This window comes from Rattus norvegicus, chromosome X, assembly GCF_036323735.1.
Source record: "Rattus norvegicus strain BN/NHsdMcwi chromosome X, GRCr8, whole genome shotgun sequence".
Classification (NCBI taxonomy): Eukaryota; Metazoa; Chordata; class Mammalia; order Rodentia; family Muridae; genus Rattus; species Rattus norvegicus.
This window is the reverse complement of record NC_086039.1, coordinates 143,600,547-143,623,070: the sequence shown is the minus strand read 5'-3', so window position 1 is coordinate 143,623,070 and position 22,524 is coordinate 143,600,547. Positions and strand designations below refer to the sequence as shown.

At 35.7% G+C, this 22,524-nt stretch overlaps 1 protein-coding gene across 12 annotated transcripts in view; it reads left to right on the top strand.

Annotated features, from left to right (window-relative positions):
- Atp11c (ATPase phospholipid transporting 11C) overlaps positions 1-22,308 on the top strand; it is a 187,645-nt gene extending 165,337 nt beyond the window's left edge. For 6 of the 12 annotated variants that reach the window (XM_039100444.2, XM_039100447.2, XM_039100445.2 and 3 more), the window contains 6 exons: positions 1,961-2,096; positions 4,031-4,096; positions 6,310-6,413; positions 9,692-9,845; positions 16,673-16,777; positions 19,830-22,308. In XM_039100444.2, coding sequence (XP_038956372.1) covers positions 1,961-2,096; positions 4,031-4,096; positions 6,310-6,413; positions 9,692-9,845; positions 16,673-16,774 — 562 coding nt within the window. In that variant the 3' untranslated portion in view covers positions 16,775-16,777; positions 19,830-22,308. Of the gene's footprint in view, positions 1-1,960; positions 2,097-4,030; positions 4,097-6,309; positions 6,414-9,691; positions 9,846-9,964; positions 10,031-15,909; positions 16,001-16,672; positions 16,778-19,829 lie in introns of those variants that run through there. The other 6 variants (XM_063280570.1, XM_006257597.5, XM_017602409.3 and 3 more) reach the window with 5 other exon arrangements.
- The last annotated feature ends 216 nt before the right edge of the window (positions 22,309-22,524 follow it).

The following is a 22,524-nucleotide window of genomic DNA, read 5'->3' as shown; positions in this document are numbered from 1 at the left end:
TTAAGTAGTGTGTTTTATTTCATCTACAGAACTGATCACTCGGTTCATTAAGTGGTTCAGCTAAAATAGATCATTCTTTCTACTTCTGTCCTCTTTGCCCTAGTCTAAGTCAGTGACTCGAAAAGTCACATTAGCTAAGTACTAACTCCAAGGGTCTTTAGAGAGATATTTTTCCTGTTTCTGAGAAACAGGTACATCTTTCTTCTCCTGCTTTTCTGTTTATAGACAACATTCTTTGAATTTCAGATTTGCATGTAAAAGTCCTATAAGATAAAAAAAAGTTTTACAATTTGTCAACATCACCCAGTGACATTTCTGTAGTATTGTCAGTAGGAGTGCTAGTTAAGTGCTTAGATACTCTGACACATGGTAAAAGGAATTGAAAAGAGAAGCAGAAAAAGAGATCCATGCACAAACCCATCTTCTTGGTTCAGACCTGTTTCTGATATTCTGATATTGACTGAGAAGAATATGCTGGTTTTGAAATTTTAATTTTACTGTGTCTACCTGCCATTTATCAGGACATCATTGTACACCTTCTAGCGACTTGGTGGAAAACTAAGACCAATTTTTAAAAGGTTACACTTCCAATAAGAAAGTGAAATATATTAGCAGATGCAGTTAGAAAACTTGGTAGCATCCGAAAAGAGTACACAAGAGACCCATGGCTCCAGCTGCAGGGGTTGCCCTTGTTGGGGACCACTGGGAGGAGAGGCCCTTGGTCCTGGTAAGGCTCAACACCCCCACCAAGTGTAGGGGAATGTTGGGGGGGGGTGTGGATGGGTAGGGGAATACCCTCATAGAAGAAGTGGGGGAGATGGGATGAGGGTTTATGGACGGGAAACCCAGAAATGGGATAACATTTGAAATGTAAATAAAAAATATCCAATTACAAAAAGACATAAAAAGAGTTAGTTATGATATTAATACTGTTTATTTAGCTTATGTTTTCTATGTACTCATTGCATTTTGGTTATCATGAGTTTCATATCCTCAAAAGCTTTTGAGTTGGGAGGGTGGTAATGGGGGGAGGATGGGAAAGGGAACACCCACATAGAAGGTTAGAGGGGGAGGGGTTAGGGGGATGTTGGCCTGGAAACCGGGAAAGGGAATAACATTTGAAATGTAAATAAGAAATATCCAATTTAATAAAGATGGGGGAAAAAAGAAACCCCAAATACAAAAAAAAAAAAAAAGAAAAAGAAAACTTGGTAGCATTTTTTAAGAATATATGTACTTTTGTTGTTGTGTTTGTCTAGCTGTTTTGAAACATGGTCTTACTGTATAGCTCTGGCTGTATAAGAAATCACGATGGACCAGACTGACCTTGGAGAGCCACCTGCTTCTCCTGGGATAAAAGGCTTGTTCCAGAACACCCAACTAAGACAATATATGGTTGAAGTTAATTTAATGCGGGACTGTATATTAACTTTGTCTCTTACTGAGTGAATTCCTATACTTAGAGTCACTTTTGAATTAACTTTAAAATACTCTGATTATCAGGTTATATATCATACCAATAAAATCAGAATGCAGATGTCAGTCAGACAGCAGTATTAACTTACAATACTTGTTCTTTATATACTGTGGTATTACAGTTCAGTACCTCTATACACTACATAATGATAAAGTCAGAGCAGTTAACGTTTTCATCTTAGATAGCACCATTTCTCTGTGCTGATGACCTTCCTACCTATCTTGAAGTGTCCAACTATTATAAAGTGTGGTTAACTTACCGTAGCATACCTCAGTAGAACTACATCTGACTCCCTAACCGGTAGTCATTACATGAAAATAGAACTTTGGTAAGTCTACTCCTTTACTAAAAAATCTTCCTGATCATTAGGGTAGGCCCTTCATTATAAAGAGATCAAATAAATGCCCACCTTTCTTATTTCCTTGTATCTTTAACTCAACAGCCCACAGAGATATATTAATTTTTCCCTCCATTTCTTAATAGGAAAATTACTGGCAATGCTATGTTACAGTTGGGGCCCTTCTTATATTGGACATTTCTGGCTGCATTTGAAGGGACAGTGTTCTTCTTTGGGACTTATTTCCTTTTTCAGACTACATCCTTAGAAGACAATGGAAAGGTAAAAAGAACGTGTACTTTTCCAATAGGCACAGCATTTATCACATGTACACTCTCGTGGTATTAATTTCTCAGTATTTATTTTGCAAACTTTTTTGACACTAGTTCTTTAACATAAAGGAACTACTGGCATAAGAAATTCCTTTTGTATGTGTATGTAGGAAGAGAGCTTAAGCAAACCCTTTGGGAATCTCAATTGGTATGTAGTTTTTAAGAAGTGAAGAGAGTTCTTGATGCTTTAGACTTTGTACCTGTGTGTTGTAATATAAAAAAAAAGTCTTTTTCCATGTTCCTGCACAGCTTGACATCTCATTTTTAATTCCTAGTTAGTAGTTTTCCTTGTTTGGAGTTGAAGCAGGTAGCTACTGTGTCTCGGTACTATGTTAGACCAGTCCATAAAGAGAGAAGTCTTCCTGCTTTTCATCATGGGCATAGAGTGATGTATGTTTGTGTGATTGTTTTAAGAGTTCTCTTGGTTCTGCTCCTACTTTCTGAGAAAATGGCAATAGCAGTGAGTAGCTGCACTGGGACAGTTTTGGCCTACATGTATTCTAGAGGAAAATTACTGAAGCAAGGGAGGAGGCCATCTTCTGTAGCTACACTGGAAACCTTCTGTCTTGCATGTTTTTATTATGTTCTCCTTTGCCATGTACTCTTTGCCATGGTACTCTTCTTTCACAGTCATTCTTACTGATCATAAATGTGAAGCAAAACTATGTTTCAAAAGTAATATATTATATTTAATATGTCTGAAACCTACATAACTAACATCTCTTACAAAAGTTATGCTCAGTGAATTTGAACACTACTTTGAAGTTAGCTACTACAGTCAGGCCCCTCTAATTTGGGCTAAATTGCTTTAGTATGAATTCTAATTATCAATCATAACTACTAGGAAAATATTACCTGTAGAATGCATATCCCTAGCACTTGCTACAGATGGTGCTGCACAATCTTGGGTATCATTAGGAAAGTCACATTAGCTTTCCAAGTCAACTTTTGTTGTCTAGTAATTAGAGATTCAGCTTTGTGATTTCTCAGATCCTTCACCTATGATTCTGTGGCTTTTATTTTTTGTTTTGACACAAAAATTGTATGTAGCTGGCTACTGCTGAAAAATACTTTGCTTCAGATTTGTTTTATGTTGACATTCATTAGCTTAGCCAATGTACCACGTGGAATTTAAGAGTCAGTGGCTCAGGCTTTTCTGATTCGTCTTGTATTTTGAGTTTATAAAGTCCAAATTAAGATTTTATTGTATATGTCACCATCCTTTTTAAGTGTTTGCTAAAATTGCATAAGCGTATGAATTACCAGCAGCTAAACCCATGTATGATTTGGTTGAATCCTTTTTTCTTCTATTAACCTTATTTTGTTTTTATTTTGTAAACACGTTTTACATCTCATTTTCTGTTTCAATGTTATGCATTCAGATCTTGACAGCGTTTGGTAAGCATATGTGCCATTCCTTGCCGTCCTTTGGATTTATAAGTGGAACTGCTTCTCTGGTGTGCACATGCTAACAGACAGAGTGTTCACAGTCAGAACATTAGACTCTCTTAAAAATGGGAGGCTTCCTGTTTATGTGAGAACTCTTCTTATAGTCTAGCACAAAAATATCAAACTCATTAGTAGCATGAGTCCTGATTTTGATTTTGATGAGTGGTGCTTCTAGTGGAATAGTATTCTTTTTCCTCTTTCTTTATCAAACCAATGAGCTCCCTGTTTGATGCTATAAAGTAGTAAGGATCGTCACACCACAAGTGTGGTATGTCTATCCATGAAAGTCTAGATTGCAACTTTATTTTAGTGACCAGCTATTTTCCCGAGTAATTCATAAAGATTGTTGTCAGTTTCATTCAGGATTAAACTTGACTTTATTTCTTTAGCAGGCTTGTGTATTTATGATACATGTAATTGTTAAATGTTTTTCAGATTTATGGAAATTGGACATTTGGAACCATTGTTTTTACAGTCTTAGTATTCACTGTAACTCTGAAGGTTAGATTTTTATTCATTCAAATATATTTTATATAACTTTTATCACTTAATCTTTGTATTACCATTTGTTATCCAAGCCCTTGTCTGAATGCTAACTAAAAAGTGTGCGATGCTAAGGGTTTTATTGTGGCATTTGTATACTATTTATCATTTCTGTCTAGTACATATTCTATGCTATTTTCTTTTAGTGTTAAGAAATTCAGACACTATACTTATATTGGAAATCTATTCCTTCTTAATCTCTGGTATTATTTGTTTTGTTTTATTATTGAAAAGAAATTTAGTATATTCTGATCATGCTTTCTCCCTTCCCTAATTTCTCCCAGATCCTTCCTACCTATCTCCCTACCTACCTACCTAAATCTATGTCCTGCCCTCCTCTCTCCCCTTCCTCTCTTCTTCCCTCCCTCCCTGGCTCCCTTCCTTTCTGTCTCCTTCTGTCTCTCTCTCTCCCAATAAATAAAAAAAGAAAGAAAAGAAAAAAGCAAATAAGCAAACAAAGCAAAAACAAAAACAAGGCATTGGAAAGCAGAGGCAGGAATGGCATGGATTCCCACTGCTAACCAAGAAGCTGTCTGTAATTGACACCTGCTCGCAAAGAAAACCAGTGACTGTTGTGTTTAAGGAATTGCATCAAATTACATATAAACAGGCTGAAAGCTCAGGAATATACATTTATATTATTTGTATGCTAAGAACTTCTATCTGGGGCCTGAAGAGATGGCTCCGCAGAACACTTGCAGAGGACTGGAGTTCTATTCCTAGGCCCCATGTTGCAAGATTCACAACTGGCTGTAATATCAGTTGCAGGGCATTCAGCAACCTCTTTGGGTATCTGCATGCATTTGCACATACATATAAAAATATAATAATTTTTATCTGAATTTCTTTTATTGTTAAAAAGAAGTAGACAATAACTTCTTTTGTCCTTTTTGTTGTAGCTTTTAATTCCTAATGAGTAAAGTCCTAAAGCAATTGGTCTAAGTTTTCTGTTCATGTTTGTGTATGTGAATGCTTTGCTTGCATGTGTGTCAGAACACCATTTGCATAAAATGTCCACTGAGGCGAGAAGAAAACAATGGATCTCCTGAGACTAGAGTTAGAGTGAGCTGCCATCTGGGAGATGAGACATGAACCTGGGTCCTCTTGAAGAGCAGCTAGTTCCCTTAAACCACTGAACCATCTCTCCAGCCACTACATTATTTTTTAATATTAAAAAAATTGGATCTTTAAAAAATTGGAATCTATTTTAGGATCCCTGGCTGGCTTTACAAGAATTTTAGTGATTATGACACTGAAATAAATGTTTTTATACAAATGTTTGTATACAAGATATGTATCCAAAAGAACTTGGTAGTAATGTAATTTTATAAACTCTATTAATTACTGAAATGTAGTTAATGTTAGTTAACTGAAATGTTAGTTAATGATGTATATAAAGATATGAGGCAGGGCTAAGCATGATTATCTGTATCTGTAATCCCTGTATTTGGAATCCAAAGCCAGTCTATCCTATATAGTTCCAGGCCAGGATGGGTTGAGTGAAAGTCCCTATCTCAAAACTAAACAAAAATTATCTGTATGACAGAAGAAAGATAACTTCGGCAAAATCATTGTCATTGATATGTAACCGTGTAATAGTGCTATAAAGTCTTGTTAAATGCTGTCCTGGAGACTCAGAAACTGGGACTTTACTAGTTGAGAAAGTATAATGAAATTCCTCTGACCCTTTTTGGCAGACTTACCTCAACCGTCTGTATCTTCTCCTTTGCTTTATATCCCTGGACACTATTCCCTGAAAACTTGTGACTTTGGCCTCCTAGTTATTACTGCTGCTTCATATGTCACCTGTCACTGAGACATCTGTAGCTCTCCACCTATAAATGGGTTGACTTAACTACACTTCCATGCCTGTACTATAGAATTTAGAGGTCTCAGGGCAGCACTCAATATTCTTTTAAGTCATGGCTAAATATGACTCCACCCATAGGTATTATATCTGTATATCAGATACCATAACGTATTACCTGGTGTATTTTTGTGAGATACATGTGTGTGTGTGTGTGTGTGTGTGTGTGTGTGTACACACATACACCATAATGTACTACTTGGTATATTTTTGATATATATATATATATATATATATATATATATATATATACACACACACACACACACACACACACAAACACACTTCTGTTGTATCTTTTCAGCTCGCCTTGGATACCCGATTCTGGACATGGATAAATCATTTTGTGATTTGGGGTTCTCTGGCCTTTTATGTTTTTTTCTCATTCTTCTGGGGAGGAATTATTTGGTAAGCAGCTGTGCATGTGTAAGCAATATTAAATAACTGTATATGTATGTATACTTCATATGTAAAATATACTTTTAAATTTTGATTATATATGATATATAAGATGTCTAATCTATGATGTTAATAAATTAGAGGTTACTTATACCTTATAATATTGCTAGCTTTAGGTAAAATTTTAAATATATCTTAGTCCATTCATTCAAAAGACCTGGCTTTATATAGCCTCTGCCCAAATATTTAAATTTGCAGATATATAAGCAGCACTCTGTCAAATAAAACAATAAATAGCCTGAAAGTACATGTGATTTTCAATAGCAATGCTCATGCTCTGTAAAGTTTCTGCCTGATAACATTAGCCAAAATACTTATTAGTGTCCATTGTACAGTGGTTCTCAACCTGTGGGTCATGACCCCTTTAAGGGTCATATATCAGGTATCCTGCAATCAGACATTTATATTACAGTTCATAACAGTAGCAAAATTATGCTTATAAAGTAGCAAATAAAATAATTTTATGATTGGGAGTCACCATAACGTGAGGAACTGTAGGAAAGGGCTGCAGCGTTAAGAAGGTACAGAACCACTGACAGATCCTATTGCCTCATAAATACCATTTTTCTTCAGTATTTGTAGGAGAAGCAGGATCATCAGAATTTCACGGTCATCTTCGGCTACACAATGAGCTTGATGGCAGCCATACATGAGACCCAGTATCATCCCTCACACCTCCCAAAAGAGGTGTTTCTGTTTCCCTTTTGAAAAGCTATTTTAAGATAAAATCCTTTATAAGAAAACCTACTTTAGGGGGGGGCTGGGGATTTAGCTCAGTGGTAGAGCGCTTACCTAGGAAGCTCATAGGCCCTGGGTTCGGTCCCCAGCTCCGAAAAAAAAAAAAAAAAAAAAAAAGAAAACCTACTTTAGGAACATAACACCGAATCACTTAGAAATGCTCTTATACAACCAAACCAAAACATATTCGCTAAATACAATATACAGTTGTCTGTTTACCCAGAATTCTTTGACCTGTAATCAATATATAAAAGTTAGACAAGAGATGGAGAGATGGCTCAGTGGTTAAGAGCACTGACTGCTCTTCCTGAGGTCCTGAGTTCAATTCCCAGTAACTACATGGTGGCTCACAACCATCTGTAATGAGATCTGATTCCCTCTTCTGGTGTGTCTGAAGACAGCTACAGAGTACTTATATATAATAAATAAATAAATCTTTAAAAAAGAAAAAGAAAGAGAAATTTCCACAATAATAAAATGTTTCGGGGGCTGGAAAGATGGCTCAGTGGTTAAGATCACTGACTGCTCTTCCAGAGAGGTCCTGAGTTCAAATCTCAGCAACCACATGGTGGCTCACAACCATCTGTAATGGAATCTTATGCCCTCTTCTGGTGTGTCTGAAGACAGCTACAGTGTACTCACATATATAAAATAAATAAATCTTTTAAAAAATGTTTCTAGAAGAATCTAAATGATTTTGAACCCTTCATAGAGTTTTCCTCATTGATTAGGTCATTTAAAGGAAAGTTTTTTTTTTATTTTGTTTTGTTTTGTTTTTATCTGAGTGTTCTGTCTGAATGTATACCTGCAGGCCAGAAAAGGGCATAGGATCCTATTACAGATGGTTGTGAGCCACCACGTGGTTGCTGGGATTGAACTCAGGACCTCTGGAAGACTAGCCAATGTTCTTTACCACTGAGCCATCTCTCCAGCCCCTAAATGAAAGGATTTTGTCATACCTATTTTCGTTCATTATTAATGCCTACTAAAAATGAACTACCTTATTTATGGTTTGATGTGAGGGTTGCAGTTGTCCTCAATGAACCATAGACTAATAAATACATGAAAAACTCTAGAAATAGGACATTCATAAGTTTTAAATCGCAGTTTTCTGTAGTATGATAAAATTGCACACCACCCAGCTCCGTCCTGTTGGAGATATGAATCATCCCTTTTCCCTGGAATTCACACTCTATATACCACCTACCTTTAATTTACTTAGTAACTATTTCACTTTCAGGTCAGCTCTCATGGTATCACAATGCTTGTATTCAAGTGACTCCTTTGGGGGCAAAAAAAATGGTGTCAGCAAAGCACCAGAGTAATGATGCGGGTGACTTTACTATCCTTACTTTATTTCATTATTGTTGTTCATCTTTGTACATGTTCTATAGATTAAGTAGTATTGGAAACTGTCAGGGGACGGCACTTATCATCCCTTCAGGTACCCACTGAAGGGGAGTTAGTTGTTCAGGTAAAGCTATGCATGAGCTTCAAATTGTAAAGCAACCAACAAAATGTGGCTAACAATTATAGAAACTTTAGCTTTATTACAACTAATTGCTCTTTACATGTCTTACAGAGAGACATTGAGATCCCTCTTTTTTAAGATTAAAAAAAATATATGATATATAAATGTGTCTGTGAATGTGGGTTTGTTTATATAAGTGAAGTGCCTGTAGAGATCAGAAAAGAAACTAGTTCATAAACGATGATGCATGATCAATAATCTAATAATAGAACCATGTCGTTACCAGCATAGAGTTCCTGAGTCCCCAATCATTCATGAAGGTCTGATGTGCATCCTGATCTTACACAGCTGTCTTCCCTCAGTTTAAAAGAATACTTTAGGATAGTGAGATTTCGTGTTGTACACTTTAGAGGATAAAGGAGCTTGAATGTGTTTCTCAGTGCTATGTAACAGTAACATCAGATGTAGGATTCTCTTGGAGTCCTGTCTTACTAACAGTAGCCTGCCATCAATCTATCTCCTGGGCACAAACTGTTTGTTATTCAGTGTGTGTTTGCAGACAAGAAGAGTAGGTCCTCTCATTTATGAGTGACTATAAACTGTACAGTTCTTTTTTATATTTATTTATACCAAAGTTTTTAAGGGATAAATCATTTTAAAAGGTAAAAATATCCTCCCTCATTTTAATAAGACAGCTGAGCAAATAATATGATTATTAGGATGAAAATTAACTTCTTATCTTAAATACGTTTAAGCTTTAGCATTTTCCAATGCATATATAGTCATCATTTGATTGCATGATTGTTTCAAAGTTAGATGAAATTCATTTTTTATTCCTTGATTCACATCCCTTTTCTTTCTAAACATTTGTTAAATGAAATTTGTTTACTTCTATTTGGGATATTCTAGGGGACATTATTTTAATATGTGTGAGGAAGATTCCTTTTATATGCAAAAAACTGTTTCACTTGCCAGGAACTGATTTGTTTTTGCATTTTGTGTTTTCTTTCCATTCCAGGCCTTTTCTGAAACAACAGAGAATGTATTTTGTGTTTGCTCAAATGCTCTCTTCTGTATCTACATGGTTGGCTATAATTCTTTTAATATTTATCAGCCTTTTCCCCGAGATTCTCCTAATAGTAGTAAAGAATGTGCGAAGAAGGAGTGCCAGGGTAAGGACTAAGTTTCAGTTCTAGCCTAATGTTTGCAAGAGGTTTCACTGTCTACCGTGAACTGAAAATCTTCTGCAGAGAATTGCCTTAGTTACAGCATGTTAAACCCCTCCTTGCAGGTTCATCACTTAATTTCCTCTTCTGCATAAAAAGTATAGTAAACACTCCGTTACCCAATGCAGGTGGTAAGTAGATTCCTTAATAGTGTTCTGTGTGATCCTCAGCAATCCATATGGAGTATCTCACATGCTCCATATGGACTCTTTAAAGGAAAATAAAAGACTTCAGAGTTTTCACACTAGGAATTTCCACACCAACATTTCAGCCTTGACCTTAGAAATTCCCCTGTGGCCTGTTTGCAGATGTTTTGTCAGTTGATATCCTGATTTGCCTCTTCCAAACCTGTCCCCTTCTTCTGATTATAGTGCTGCTTAATCTCTGTGTTGCTTCTAGCCCTGTCTCACAGCAGGAGACCTCAACCAAAGAGAATTCCTTGGATGTACTTTTAACATCCTTGCTCTTCGGGACACACTTGTAAACATTCATGGTAATTTATAAGTGTGTCTTTATTTTTAACAAATTCTAGTACTATAAAGAGAAGTTATCTCCCTCTGTCACATCTGATATCTTTTGAATATTGCTTTTTAAAGCTTTTAAAGTGAAAGGGTTAGAATTGCCTGAAAAATGAAACCACTGGCAAAATTTTAACCAGCAGATGAATTAAGTAAATCATATTCCTGCCAATACTCACTTTGTTAAAATAAAGTCCTGTGTCTGTCATACTGATATCCACTAAATCTCACCACACCTCTAAGGCAGTATTTTAGGGAAATAGTCTAGTCATGACTGCCTGATGTGTTTAATCAAATTTATCAACCAATTGAACCACAAAACTGGTATATCATGGAGGTCTTTCTGCATATTGAATTACAGAACCGAGTTGGCTGACATTATATAGAAATAAAGATGTGTAATTATTATACTGGAAAAGTCATCAACCAAGTTTTAGAGGCATAGGAATACAGCTTTAGTTATAGAGCTTTAAAGACATTCAAGAGACCCTAGGGTTAATCCTCAGGAATGAGAAAGAAAGCACTAAATAGCTAAGTGAACAAAACTGCTCCCAGCTACCTGTTTGTATATGGTTTATGGGGAAGAATTGAACATAATTTTAACATAGATAAGGCTGTATTGGTTTAGTCTAATCCTTTCAGTGGCCCCGAATAACTCCATCTAGTGTTAGTTTTAGTTTTAGAGTGGGAAATAGTATTGATGGAGCAGTTTTCTTCCAGACTGGCTCAAATGCCAGTTTTCATGTAGCCCAATAAAAAGGTTTAAGACAAAAGAAAAGAATAAAATAAAATAATTCAGAGACTGGGAAATAGTTCAGATAGTAGAGTACATTCCAAATATGCACACAGCCCTGGATCCCATCCTCAGCATTACTTAAGGTAGGTATAGTGGCCCATGCTAGTAATATCCAACAAAAGGATCCTAGTTCAGGGTCACCCTTGGCTATCCTCAGAGACCCTCTGAGAGGGAGGAGTAAGAGGAAAGAAATACTTCTTTTTTCAAGGCAGAATTTACAAAGGAGGATTTTTTTTTTGCATTACTCTTCTATTTTCTTTATCTAAAAAGTATGTTTGAGGCGCTTCTAAATATTTCTCTGTGATAATGGAGCTCATTTTGAAAATGGCCCATACTCAAGCTCCATGCTAAGAGGGAAAGAAATCTCAAAAATCAAAATCTTAATAAGTATCATCATGATCTTATTTAGGCCCTCTATAAAAACAAGATACCAGCTAAAATGTCCAGCAATGTTTGTATAGGCCATTAAGTAGAGGGATGTGGCTAGGAAGCTATAGATTCATAGACTCAGAGTATTTCTGTTCATGTAGACAAGAGATAACAGATTTCACTTGGAAGAATAGAACGTTGCCAGTGGGTCAGCATGAAATTTGTCATGGTTTCTATCCATGACAGGAGGAATTCTAAGGTCTGTGCTATAGCTTGGCATGATAATATGCTAGAGCAAGCAGGAAATTCCCATAATCATTTTCATCCATTCAATCATTCATTCATTTACTCCTACGCTTTTTGAACCAGTAAACATTGGTTGAACCACCTGCTGATGAACATCTCTCTGTATATATCCAGTGTCTGAAAGGCTAAATTGCTTTTCAGACTCTGTAGGATTTTCAGAGTTACAAATGAGTCAGAACAGTTGTAGACACTAAACTGCACTATCTTTGAGTGGGAGGGGTGCTATATATGAATGCATACAGGCCAACAGAAACATGGAGACCATATGTCACGTCAGTTTCCATCATTCCCTTTTGGGCCATTGATAAACATGCAGAAGCCAACTTTTAAATAAAGGAGAATGGGTGTCTTATTTTTCTTAAAATATGTAAGTCTTTGTGCTTGATGACCAATAGTCTGATATCATGAGTGAGTTCCTATTTTGTTTAGTATTACTTGTTAATCAGAATAGACTGACTTTAAAGCAAAACCAAAGATTACTTTATACTGGACCATCTCCTAACAGATTCTGTAATGGAGTGAAATGTGTTTCCCTATGTGGAGTAGAAGATGGCCCTGCCCTCAGTAAGCATATTAGATATTCCCTACATACTCTAGAATTGTCTGGAGCAAGGAACCTGTCAGGGCTATCCAACAGTAGGGCTCAGCAGGTCTTTTGAAGAGGAGACTTAACAGAAGATAGTGAACATGGCTCTTAAGGGTTTTAAAAAAAGAAGCTAGGGGCTGGAGAGATGGCTCAGCGGTTGGGAGCACTGGCTGCTCTTCCAGAGGCCCTGAGTTCGATTCCCGGCAACCACATGGTGGCTCACAACCATCCGTAGTGGGATCCGACGCCCTCTTCTGGTGCATCTGGAGATACCTACAGTGTACTCATATAAATAAAGTAAATCTTTAAATAAAAAAAAGAAGCTAGCCTAGTTATATTTAGTAATTATAAAAGCATCTTTATTTTGAGTTCCTTTCTATTCAGTTTATATTACCTTAGGATCCATGATATATAAGCTGCTGTGGTAGGTAATGTTAATTCAGGGATGAATCAAACATGGCACCCCATTGAAGCTATTTTTCTAGCTATATTATTAAGTATGTTCATTCTGAAACCTCCAGTAAGCAGATGTAAAACATAATAATTCATTCAGTTATATGGTTTTTGATAACATAATAAGATTGGACTCACTTCCTCTTAAAATCTCCAGTAGAAAGACTAATATGGCAGCGTCCCAGTAATGCTAAGTTCTGTTATGGTGTTTGCATTTTAAAGAGTGCACACAGGAATGGAAAGTTGGCGCAGCAGTTAAGAGCACGTGTTCTTGCAGAGACCCAGGTCCACATGGTAGCTCACCATCATCTGTAACTACAGTTCTAGGGAGTCTGATGCTGCCTCTGACCTTCATACCTGCCATGTATGCCCATGGTTTGCCAGTGCAGGCAAATAATAAAATAAATCTTTTAAAAAGTATAAAATAAATAATGCAGAGTGGGAAGAATTAGAGGATGGATGTGATCTAAATACATTATATTCATGTATACAATTACCAAAGAATAAATAGTTTTAATGGGCTAGAGATAAAATAGCCTTTTGTAATATTTATGTCTCACAAAAATTTAAAAAGCATATTAATGAAAAAAACTAAACTATAAATGTTAAATTTCAAATTTGGAGTTTGAAAAATATATCTTTGAAAGTAAGTTTGTACAAGTCTCTTAATTCAAGGACCTAGTTCAACCATTTCTCTCTTAGCTTAATTTTCAGCAAGAAGGTTAATTTTTTGTGCTACAGCCCCACCTTTGAGAATAGTAAGTATTTCAGAAAGCTGTATCTCATATAAGCACAGTCGTGGTCGGCTTGGAAATCACTGAAGTGCCCTGTACCTTCTAAACAAGTAGTAAATGCTACATTACTTTCCAGCAGGAAGATTCTCCACCTTCCCTTAAGGAATGCTTCATCCTGCATTCTTCTTTCATCAGAAGGGAGGCTCCCCTGCCTCCAAGACACGAGAAGTTTCTTCTAGTTAGTAGGAAATGACCCAGTAATATCCCTATGTGAGGTGTCTACACAAATAGGAAGGAATATTCCAATGTGTAGATATGAAGCTGTTTAAGAGGGAAAGAAAGAATGTAAGCTCTCTGACTGAAGTTCCCAGACAATGCATTTTAGAAAATATAGCATCATTTTAATAATAAATTGTAATAGTGAGTCATGTTGTAATACAGTGTCATGTACAGCCATGGATTCAGAGGGCAGTACTCCTGAAAAAATGTATTAGTAAAAATAAAAATTAAATTCTAATGATATTAGAGAAAAATCCTAATGTCATAGTTGTTGGGATTGAGCTTTCTCTGATGCCTCCGTGGCATAGTGCTACTTGAGCCGTCTCAAAGCTCTGTAGAGGACTGTAAAGGAATGTGGACATTGCACACCATTTTAGCTCATCATCTCCTGTCCTCACTACCACTAACAGTTGCTAACTCTGCTTTGTGTTGTTGTTTTGAACACTCTCTTTTCATGTCATGCGTTCAACTGCTTTCTCTATGTTCATATTTCTTTTCTTTTCTTTATAGTCTCCAAATACCTAATCTATTAGCCTCTGAAAGTTCTACTTCCTGTACTACTTTTATCTCTGGTGGTTGAATACAAGTTTTTGAACACAACAAAATCTTATTATAGTTACAGTTCCAAACCAGATAGGCTTGTATATTACACTTAGGAATGGGCACGGTGTCATGTTAATCTAGTTGCAAGGTTTTTGCCCACAAAACAGAAGATGGAAACAATTTTTTCTCTCAGAATCAGAAATATTTCTCTAGCTGTATCAATTGGTAACTTGCATGCTGACTACATGTCCTCAACTTCTTCATTTAAAGTAAACTCTAAATGGGAAGAAAGTGTGGCTATGTCAAAACACAAACGAATGAAAGAGTTTGTCGTTAAAGCTTTGGTTGTTAGGTTCTGTTGGATATGTACATCACTTGGGCTGCTTTCTTTTCCTATACCTATTTGCTTCAGTGGAAAAAACGTAGGGGTATTCTTCTGTTTGGGGGAGTGAACGAGTGTTTGCTTTTCATGTTGAGACAGTTAAATTCATAGTGTTCATCCTGCCTCAGCCTCCTAAGTGCGAGGACTACAGTGTGTACCACCATACCTGGCTATTTAACCTGCGTAGTCTTTATTAGTGGACTTGTTAAGTTCATCCTGAATCCTCCCATCTTCTGTCTTGCATGGACAATGCCAAAGCCAACTCTGCAAATTAGGTCACTGTTTCAGACATGGAAAAAACCATCTCGTAGATTTTCTAATTAAATTTTTACAAGTTTAGATTTTTCAATTTGAGAAATGTGTGCTTTACCTAGGAAAAATTTAGCCTGCCTTTGTAAAGAGGTCTCTTATGTAAGAAAAATAGTGAAACTGAGCAAATTATGTTAGAAAAAAAGAAATCAACCTTCTAATTCAGAGGCAAATGGTAAGATGGTGGCAGGCACCACCAAATGTTTTCTCATTATATTGGTTTTGGCTAGATCTTTGATCTGTAATTGCCCCAAGGCTCAGTCAATCCTTTCATAATGTCTGTACAATTGAATACGAAAGTTACTTAACTTCAGGTACATTAGTGATTTGTAACGGACTTTGAACAAAGCTCTCTGACCAATGGATTTTGAACAAATATAGTGAATTAGTGATTGGAGATTAACTTTTTTAAATAAGAGACATATTTTAGAATTATTTGATTTAAAATAGTACATTCCCATTAACAGAATAATTGTCAGTTGATATACAGGAAAGCAGCAGCTGGCACATATAATAGACTATTCCTAACTAACTCTACTTTTACTTTAGTGACGTCTTTAAAACTAACATGCCATTTCTACTTCCAGTTCTCAAGGTTTCTTTTTAAATGTTTTACATCTGAGAGAATATTTACTTTTTCTTTTCTTTCTTTCTTTTTTTCTTCTTTTTTTTATGGTTTCTGCATTTCTCTCTTTTCTACTGCAATTTTCCACCTTTTGTGCAATTGTGAACAAGGTAACGAACCGCCTCCCTTCCTCAGGAACATCTACTATCTTCATGCTTTCTCAAACTTCCAGCAATCACAGTTTCTCTTGGAGTGAATAAGGTGATTTCCTTTCTTAATGTACCAACTTGCTTGCATTCCCATTGCCTGACACCATTTCTGATTCTTCATAAAAAGTTATTTCTCATGATTCATTTTATATTCTATTGATACTTAAGATATTTTATCATTTTCTTTTAATCATTTATTCACCTTCTAAATTGTCTTACTGAAGAGGGAGTAATTTTCAAAAACTTAAACTATAACTTTGTAATTTGAGGTATACGATATAGTAGCCATGATGTTAGAACTAGCTTGTTCACCGGGGCAAGAGTATTTTGTACAGATTTCTCCCTTTTGACATACCCAGAACACCAACACAACTCTCAGAGGTGTTCAGCAAAAGGATGGTAAGGTTCACTAATCAAGCCATATTGACTCATCTTACCATATAACCTACAATGCCATTCCAGAAACCCAACCCTAATGTCTTTTTACTTCTACTACCCTAACCCCTCAAAAAAAGAAAAAAACAGTTTGAGTTGGAGACTTTCTTGGTCCTTTAAATGTATTCATTTGAATGTTATGCATTTGCTGTATAGTAAAAGTAAGTTGTACTTTGGGGCCAGGAAACTAGTCTGTAGGAAATGATTTCTTTTTTTCTCCTACATTTTTATCACCAGGTAGGTTAACCTATCTTCAAATGCTTTAAGTATTTTTGCCTCACTATTACAGAGAAATCTGAGCTGTAGAAGGGCATCTGACTCATTATCCGCCAGACCTTCAGTCAGACCTCTTCTTTTACGAACATTCTCAGACGAATCTAATATATTGTAACAGGTACCTAGTGTTAAACAAGTGGGCTGGCTTTTTAAAGAAACAGATTAACAGCATTATAAAGAAAAAATGAAAATCACTCTTTAAATTTTCTCTGCTGTTGGTGTGGTGAACTTTATACTATTCTTTTTTAAAAAAATATAAAGATGCATTGCTTGGAATATGGAGAAATTTATACTTTAAATTTGCTCAAACCCCTAATAAACTTTTTGACATTTTTAGAGCTGAAGTTAATACACCATATTTAATTTATGGAGGAAAATTGTCATGATGATGCCATCATGTGGAAATGCTTGATTCTCATCTAGAAATTAGATAATTTTAACTTACAAGGATCATTTGAAAAATTGGAAATAAGTATTCCAAAATTGCATCTGTATAATACCAACTCAGTTTAGTATTGCATGTTTTTCTGGGAACTATGTGAAAATAATCAAATGTGTTTGTACCTTCATGTGCTGTGTCTGTGTGTTTGTAGGTATATACTTTTAATGTCCTTGTAAACGTCTAATCCCCAAATATATGTTAATGATCCAGTGTTCTCTAATTTTTTAATGTCAAGTTTTATTCAAGCTAAATGTTTCAACTTTCATAGGTAAAAAATCTTTCCTAGCCATTCAGGGGGATGCATGCTTAATAGCAAAATGTTTCCTAGTTCATGATTCTAGAACAAATTCATTTTATAACACCTTAATTTACCTCAGAAATATTATAGAGGAATTAACATATCACGAGAAGGAGCGTAGAACTCAGAAAGACTCCTCTCATGTGCACTCTGTGTTTTCTAATCCAGAGGGATCCGACATTCCAGGTCCTGAAAGGTATTTTATCATTCAAGGAAATTGGGGTAATTCATAAGTAATTTGCTTATAAGCTTGTCTACTTACAAGCAACTCAGTACAATTTATACATGGCTGATTTTTATGTACACATAAAAAACTGTGATCATATTGTGGTCATATGGATAAAATTGTGAAATAATTAACTTCAAATCTGTTAATCCACTTGGCCCCGTTTGAATGAATTGAATCTGTTGGTTCTTTCATCTCCTATCATTCACCATATTCTGTATCGCAGTGTTGTTTTGGAAGCAGACTTCGTGTGCTGAAGTCAGCATGTGTCACACATGTTTTAATGATTTGACTGCATGTGTTTCTCCTTAGTAATGAGTTGACTTCTTAGTAGCCTTCTAAGTCTTTGTCAATTGCTTCAGATTGCTTTGTCCTAAGTAAGCCACGATATGCATTTCGGCTGTGTGTTTACATATAATATTGTATCCCCCTGGATTGCTTCCTTTAGCCTGGTCTGTGTTTGGGGGGCTCTGCTGGGTAGCAGACACTGCTACTGCTTTTGGCCTCTCCAGGGCCTCAACTCCTACATTATCTAGAACTTCAAAGTTTTAAAAAGTTTCATTTTTAATGTAGTTATTTGTTCTAGGAACTGATTTTCATGTAGCATTATTTGTTCTCCAAATATTTAGCAACTTACCCAGTGAGCTTGTCCCTTGATTGGTAAGGGAACAACCTGATTTCTTTTACATATTCTCAGTGTTAGTGGCAACCTTATTTTGGTTAAAGTCACTATGACCTGAAAACATAGAAGCATGAATAGAAACCGAGGGTATTCTAATGGCTTTATATTCCAAATTATGGTAAGATGTTCCAGAATGGGAATAAAGTAGTGTTTTTTAAAAGAACTTCCATTGCTGTAGTTTAAATTTTTTGAGTTTTAGAACATCGGGATGATTGATCAGGTAAAGGTGCTTACTGCAAAGCCTGAAAATCCGAGTTCAGTCCCTGGGAACTGCAAGATGGGAAGGAGAGAAGACTCCTAAAGGCTGATCTCCATATATGCAATGGCATGTGCACACACACACAGAGACTTTACATAAATAGTTTAAAACCTTAAAATTGTAAAGCTTGATTTTAGCATGGAGAATCAAAGGTACGTCCCCTTTCTTGATACATAGCTTTAGCATTTATATTCAAAGATCGGATTATTTATTATACCCCATCCTAATCACAGCACTCAGATATTTAGAGGAGAGGGAAAAATCTACAGATTTATTAGGGGTAATTCTTTGGTGCTTTTTTTAAATACATGATGAATTTTTAAAAAGGAGTGTCATTTGAATCATAGTAAATCATTTACCAAAAGGAAAAATAACATTGATATTATGGGTGGTGATTCTTTTAGTAAAGGAGTATTTTCACAGAAAATTTCATAAACCGGACATTTCAAAATTCACAAATCCAGGGGCTAGGATGGTATAGTGTTGACTATGATGGCATAGGGGCCTGAATTCAGTCCCCTACAGCCACATAAGAAGGCAGGTACACTGGTGCACTTCTTATCCTAGTGCTGGGAAGGCAGAGGATAATTCTTAGAAGGCAGAAACAAGAGTGTTCTTGGAGCTTACTGGCAAGTCAGCCTGGTTCATTGGTAAGCTCCAGATTATAAAACAAGGTGAGGGCCAAGTGGAATACCACACACATTTAATGTCAGCACACGGGAGGCAAAGGTAGGTGGATCTCAGTGAGCTCCAGGCCAGTAGGGGCTACATAATGAATTCCTGTCTTAACAGTCATATAAAAGGTGAATGGCACCTAAGCACGACACCAGAGGTTAAACTGTTTCCTCTACATGTTTGTGCACACACATGCATATACTCACATACATACATGCATACCCCCCAAATAATTCATGCTCCATTTTACCAGATGCTAGAGATAAAACTATCATGTTTCTGTATACAAGTAGGTCGTAGCTTGATCGGTAATCCCAATGGGAAAACCTACTAGGAGAACCCTGGAGCAATCCAAAAGCAAAGAGCAAGCCTGAACTATTCAGCTGACATACGAAGAAAAGATTAGAAATCTGCGACTGTCTCTCTTTGCCCTCTGCATGTGAATAAAACTTGGCACTTTTGTTAAAACACTTGCGTCACTCTCATAACAAAGTGTACTACTTGGTTTATTCTTGCAAATGTTAAACAGATGATTACATATTGTTACCAAAATACATTTTGTAACTCTTCTATATTTTAACCTTTCAGAATCCGAATCTTGAACTGCCTATGTTATTGTCCTACAAGCATATTGACCGTGGTTGCAGCTAAAGAAAGAAAGCATGAAGGAAGAGCTACAGAAGATATTAACTCAGGATACTCAATGTGAAACAGAAACCACTCTCATGTGTAGGCTTCAGAATAAATGGTCATTAAAGTACCAAATAACTATCTTAACCATTTACAGTTATTGTAAGTGGCCATCATGGCCAAAGTTAGAGAATTATATGAAAGTTTAAAGTAAGCATACTTAGAATTCTGGATTTACATAGAATACCGTAACTACGAAGTGGGTGCTCTTTTAACCCGTCAACTTTGGATGGATTTAAATAGTAGTATAAAGTAGAAGCCATGCAATGGGAATGAGCAGATTTTGCTATAACAGTGTTACTTTTTCCTGGCAGAAGACATAGACTGTTTGTACCACATTTCTCATTCCTGCTGAATGATTATCTTTTTCCCCCCACACACAAAAGGAATACTTGAAAATACAGGACTCCAATTATATTACTGCATCAGATAAAATAGATCATCTTCTTTTCAATCATAGGCTAATTGTCTTGTTCTAAGATCCTTTCCCAAAAGTACCTTGCATATTTGTATGATACTGTTAATCTGGGTATTATTGTAGAAACAGGGGTGGAAAGGTTATTTGGTGTGTTTTCTTCTGAATTACACACCACTTACATATTTAAGACTACTAAACTTGAAAATAAAATATTTCAGTCTCTTGGTGACAGCCCCTCAAAACAGTTAAGTAGTAGAACGATTTCTAAGGTCAGTTTTGCTGGGTAATGCAATAAGGTATGTTAAATATTTATATAAAAATTAATGCCATTCTTAACATCACCATTTTATAATTTTATGTGGCAAAGATGAGAAGAATAGCTCATTTTCAACTACTAACGGTTTTTATTTGAAAGAGATTGTTTTTGTGCATATTTATAGCACTTTTTTTGAAGTTACCAATTTGGAAAGAGGAGATCTCTTCCAAAGCCCTGTAGAGCCACAACTCTTTGGAAATGAATGTTGTTTCCTATTGCTAAGGGGGTCGGGGAAATGGTCTAATCTTAAACTGTGTGGTTAACCTTGGTAAGAAATAGGTTTTAGCCCCTCATAAGTTATTGTAAAACATGAAAGAAGTGTGAAATGCCTTTACTTGATAGAAGGACCACATTTGTCAGTTAGGCTAAAATGGTATCTAGAAAATATTTTTCTATCAGTTCCCTTTTTTGTCTTTCTGATATGCCTGTACTATTTAATGTTTATATTGTATCTTTATTTAGAAATATATTAGAATCATTGTCTTCCAGTGTATTTATAGAGTCCATGTGGCACATTTGATTCTTCCATAAATTTGTGTGGATGTTAAGGTGTAATTTTTCTTAAATTCTAAAAAGGCCATAATTTCAGTTATCAAAAACCATTCCATAATTACTTAATTTAACTTGTTCTCATCTATCAGTATTACTTTTGTTTATTTTGTTAGGTGTAAATCACAGCTTAATGTGCTGTGTGCGCTCCTGTAGCCTATATGGAGGTAATCCGCTGAAAGCAAAGGCTTTCTGTTCTTGGCCTATCCAAAGAGCTCAAACATCTAACCTAGGAAAGCTTTGCTCTTTTCTTATTGTTGTCATTGTTGATGCTGCTGTATTACTTTACATCAGAACTATAAGGACTGTGAATAAATAGAAGAGCCAAATAGAGAGGCTCAGTTAATGCAGAATGATTGAGGAGTTGATAAAATCAGGATATTTAGGGCAGTAGAACTAAGACTGGATCTGTGTGACTTGTTGCAGCAGAAAGCAATCTAGATGAGCAAGTGAGGGCATTTAGAGTCATGCCTCAGTTAATCATTGCATTGCACACTGCACTTCAGATCGGAGGAACCTGGCTTTGCTTTTTAAAGATTCTGATTAGTGATCTAAAACATGCCTAGCATAGGGTTAGCAGATGAAGTAATTGGAAATGAGCCATCCAGCATTCCTAGCACTATATTTTAACTACTCTTATGTCAGAAGATGGCAAGAAATCTAACAGTAGGACCGTATTGCTATGATTTGAATAATAATTTTTGAGCTGTCAAAATGTCTGTAATTTTCCAAATTGTTGTCTATTGTTTAAGGATGTTGCCTATTAAACAAAAAAATATCCATTCCATATCTACTACATATACACCAGCAACAGTATAAATGTAAGCCTAAATTTGCAAAAGTCATAATTTAGTGGTGGAATTTTTTAATAACATGCAGTATATAAAGTGCAGATTTTATGCAAATGTTGATAAAATCATTTTTCAGCTTATAAAATGGAACTGCGATATTACATTTTTCACTTAAGCAGTTTTTTACATCTACTTTGTTGCTTTCTAAAATGAACATGAATGCCATCTTTTATGAATGCAACTTGCCTTTTTCATTACAGAAATTTTTCTTTGATGTAATCAATAAACTTTGGTATGATACAATAGGTATTTGAGCCTCCATTTTCTTGAAAGTATCAATTTGATATCAAAATGTTATGGATGCAGTTTAGTGATGGAAAGTTTCTGATTTCCTGTTTGCACCTACATTTATTTCACAAAAGGTTGCTATAACATCTTCATGAGTTTGATGTTTTACGGCAATACCTAATTTGGGGTGGGTAAGTTAATTGTGAGACTTTTTAATAAAACCATATCTTA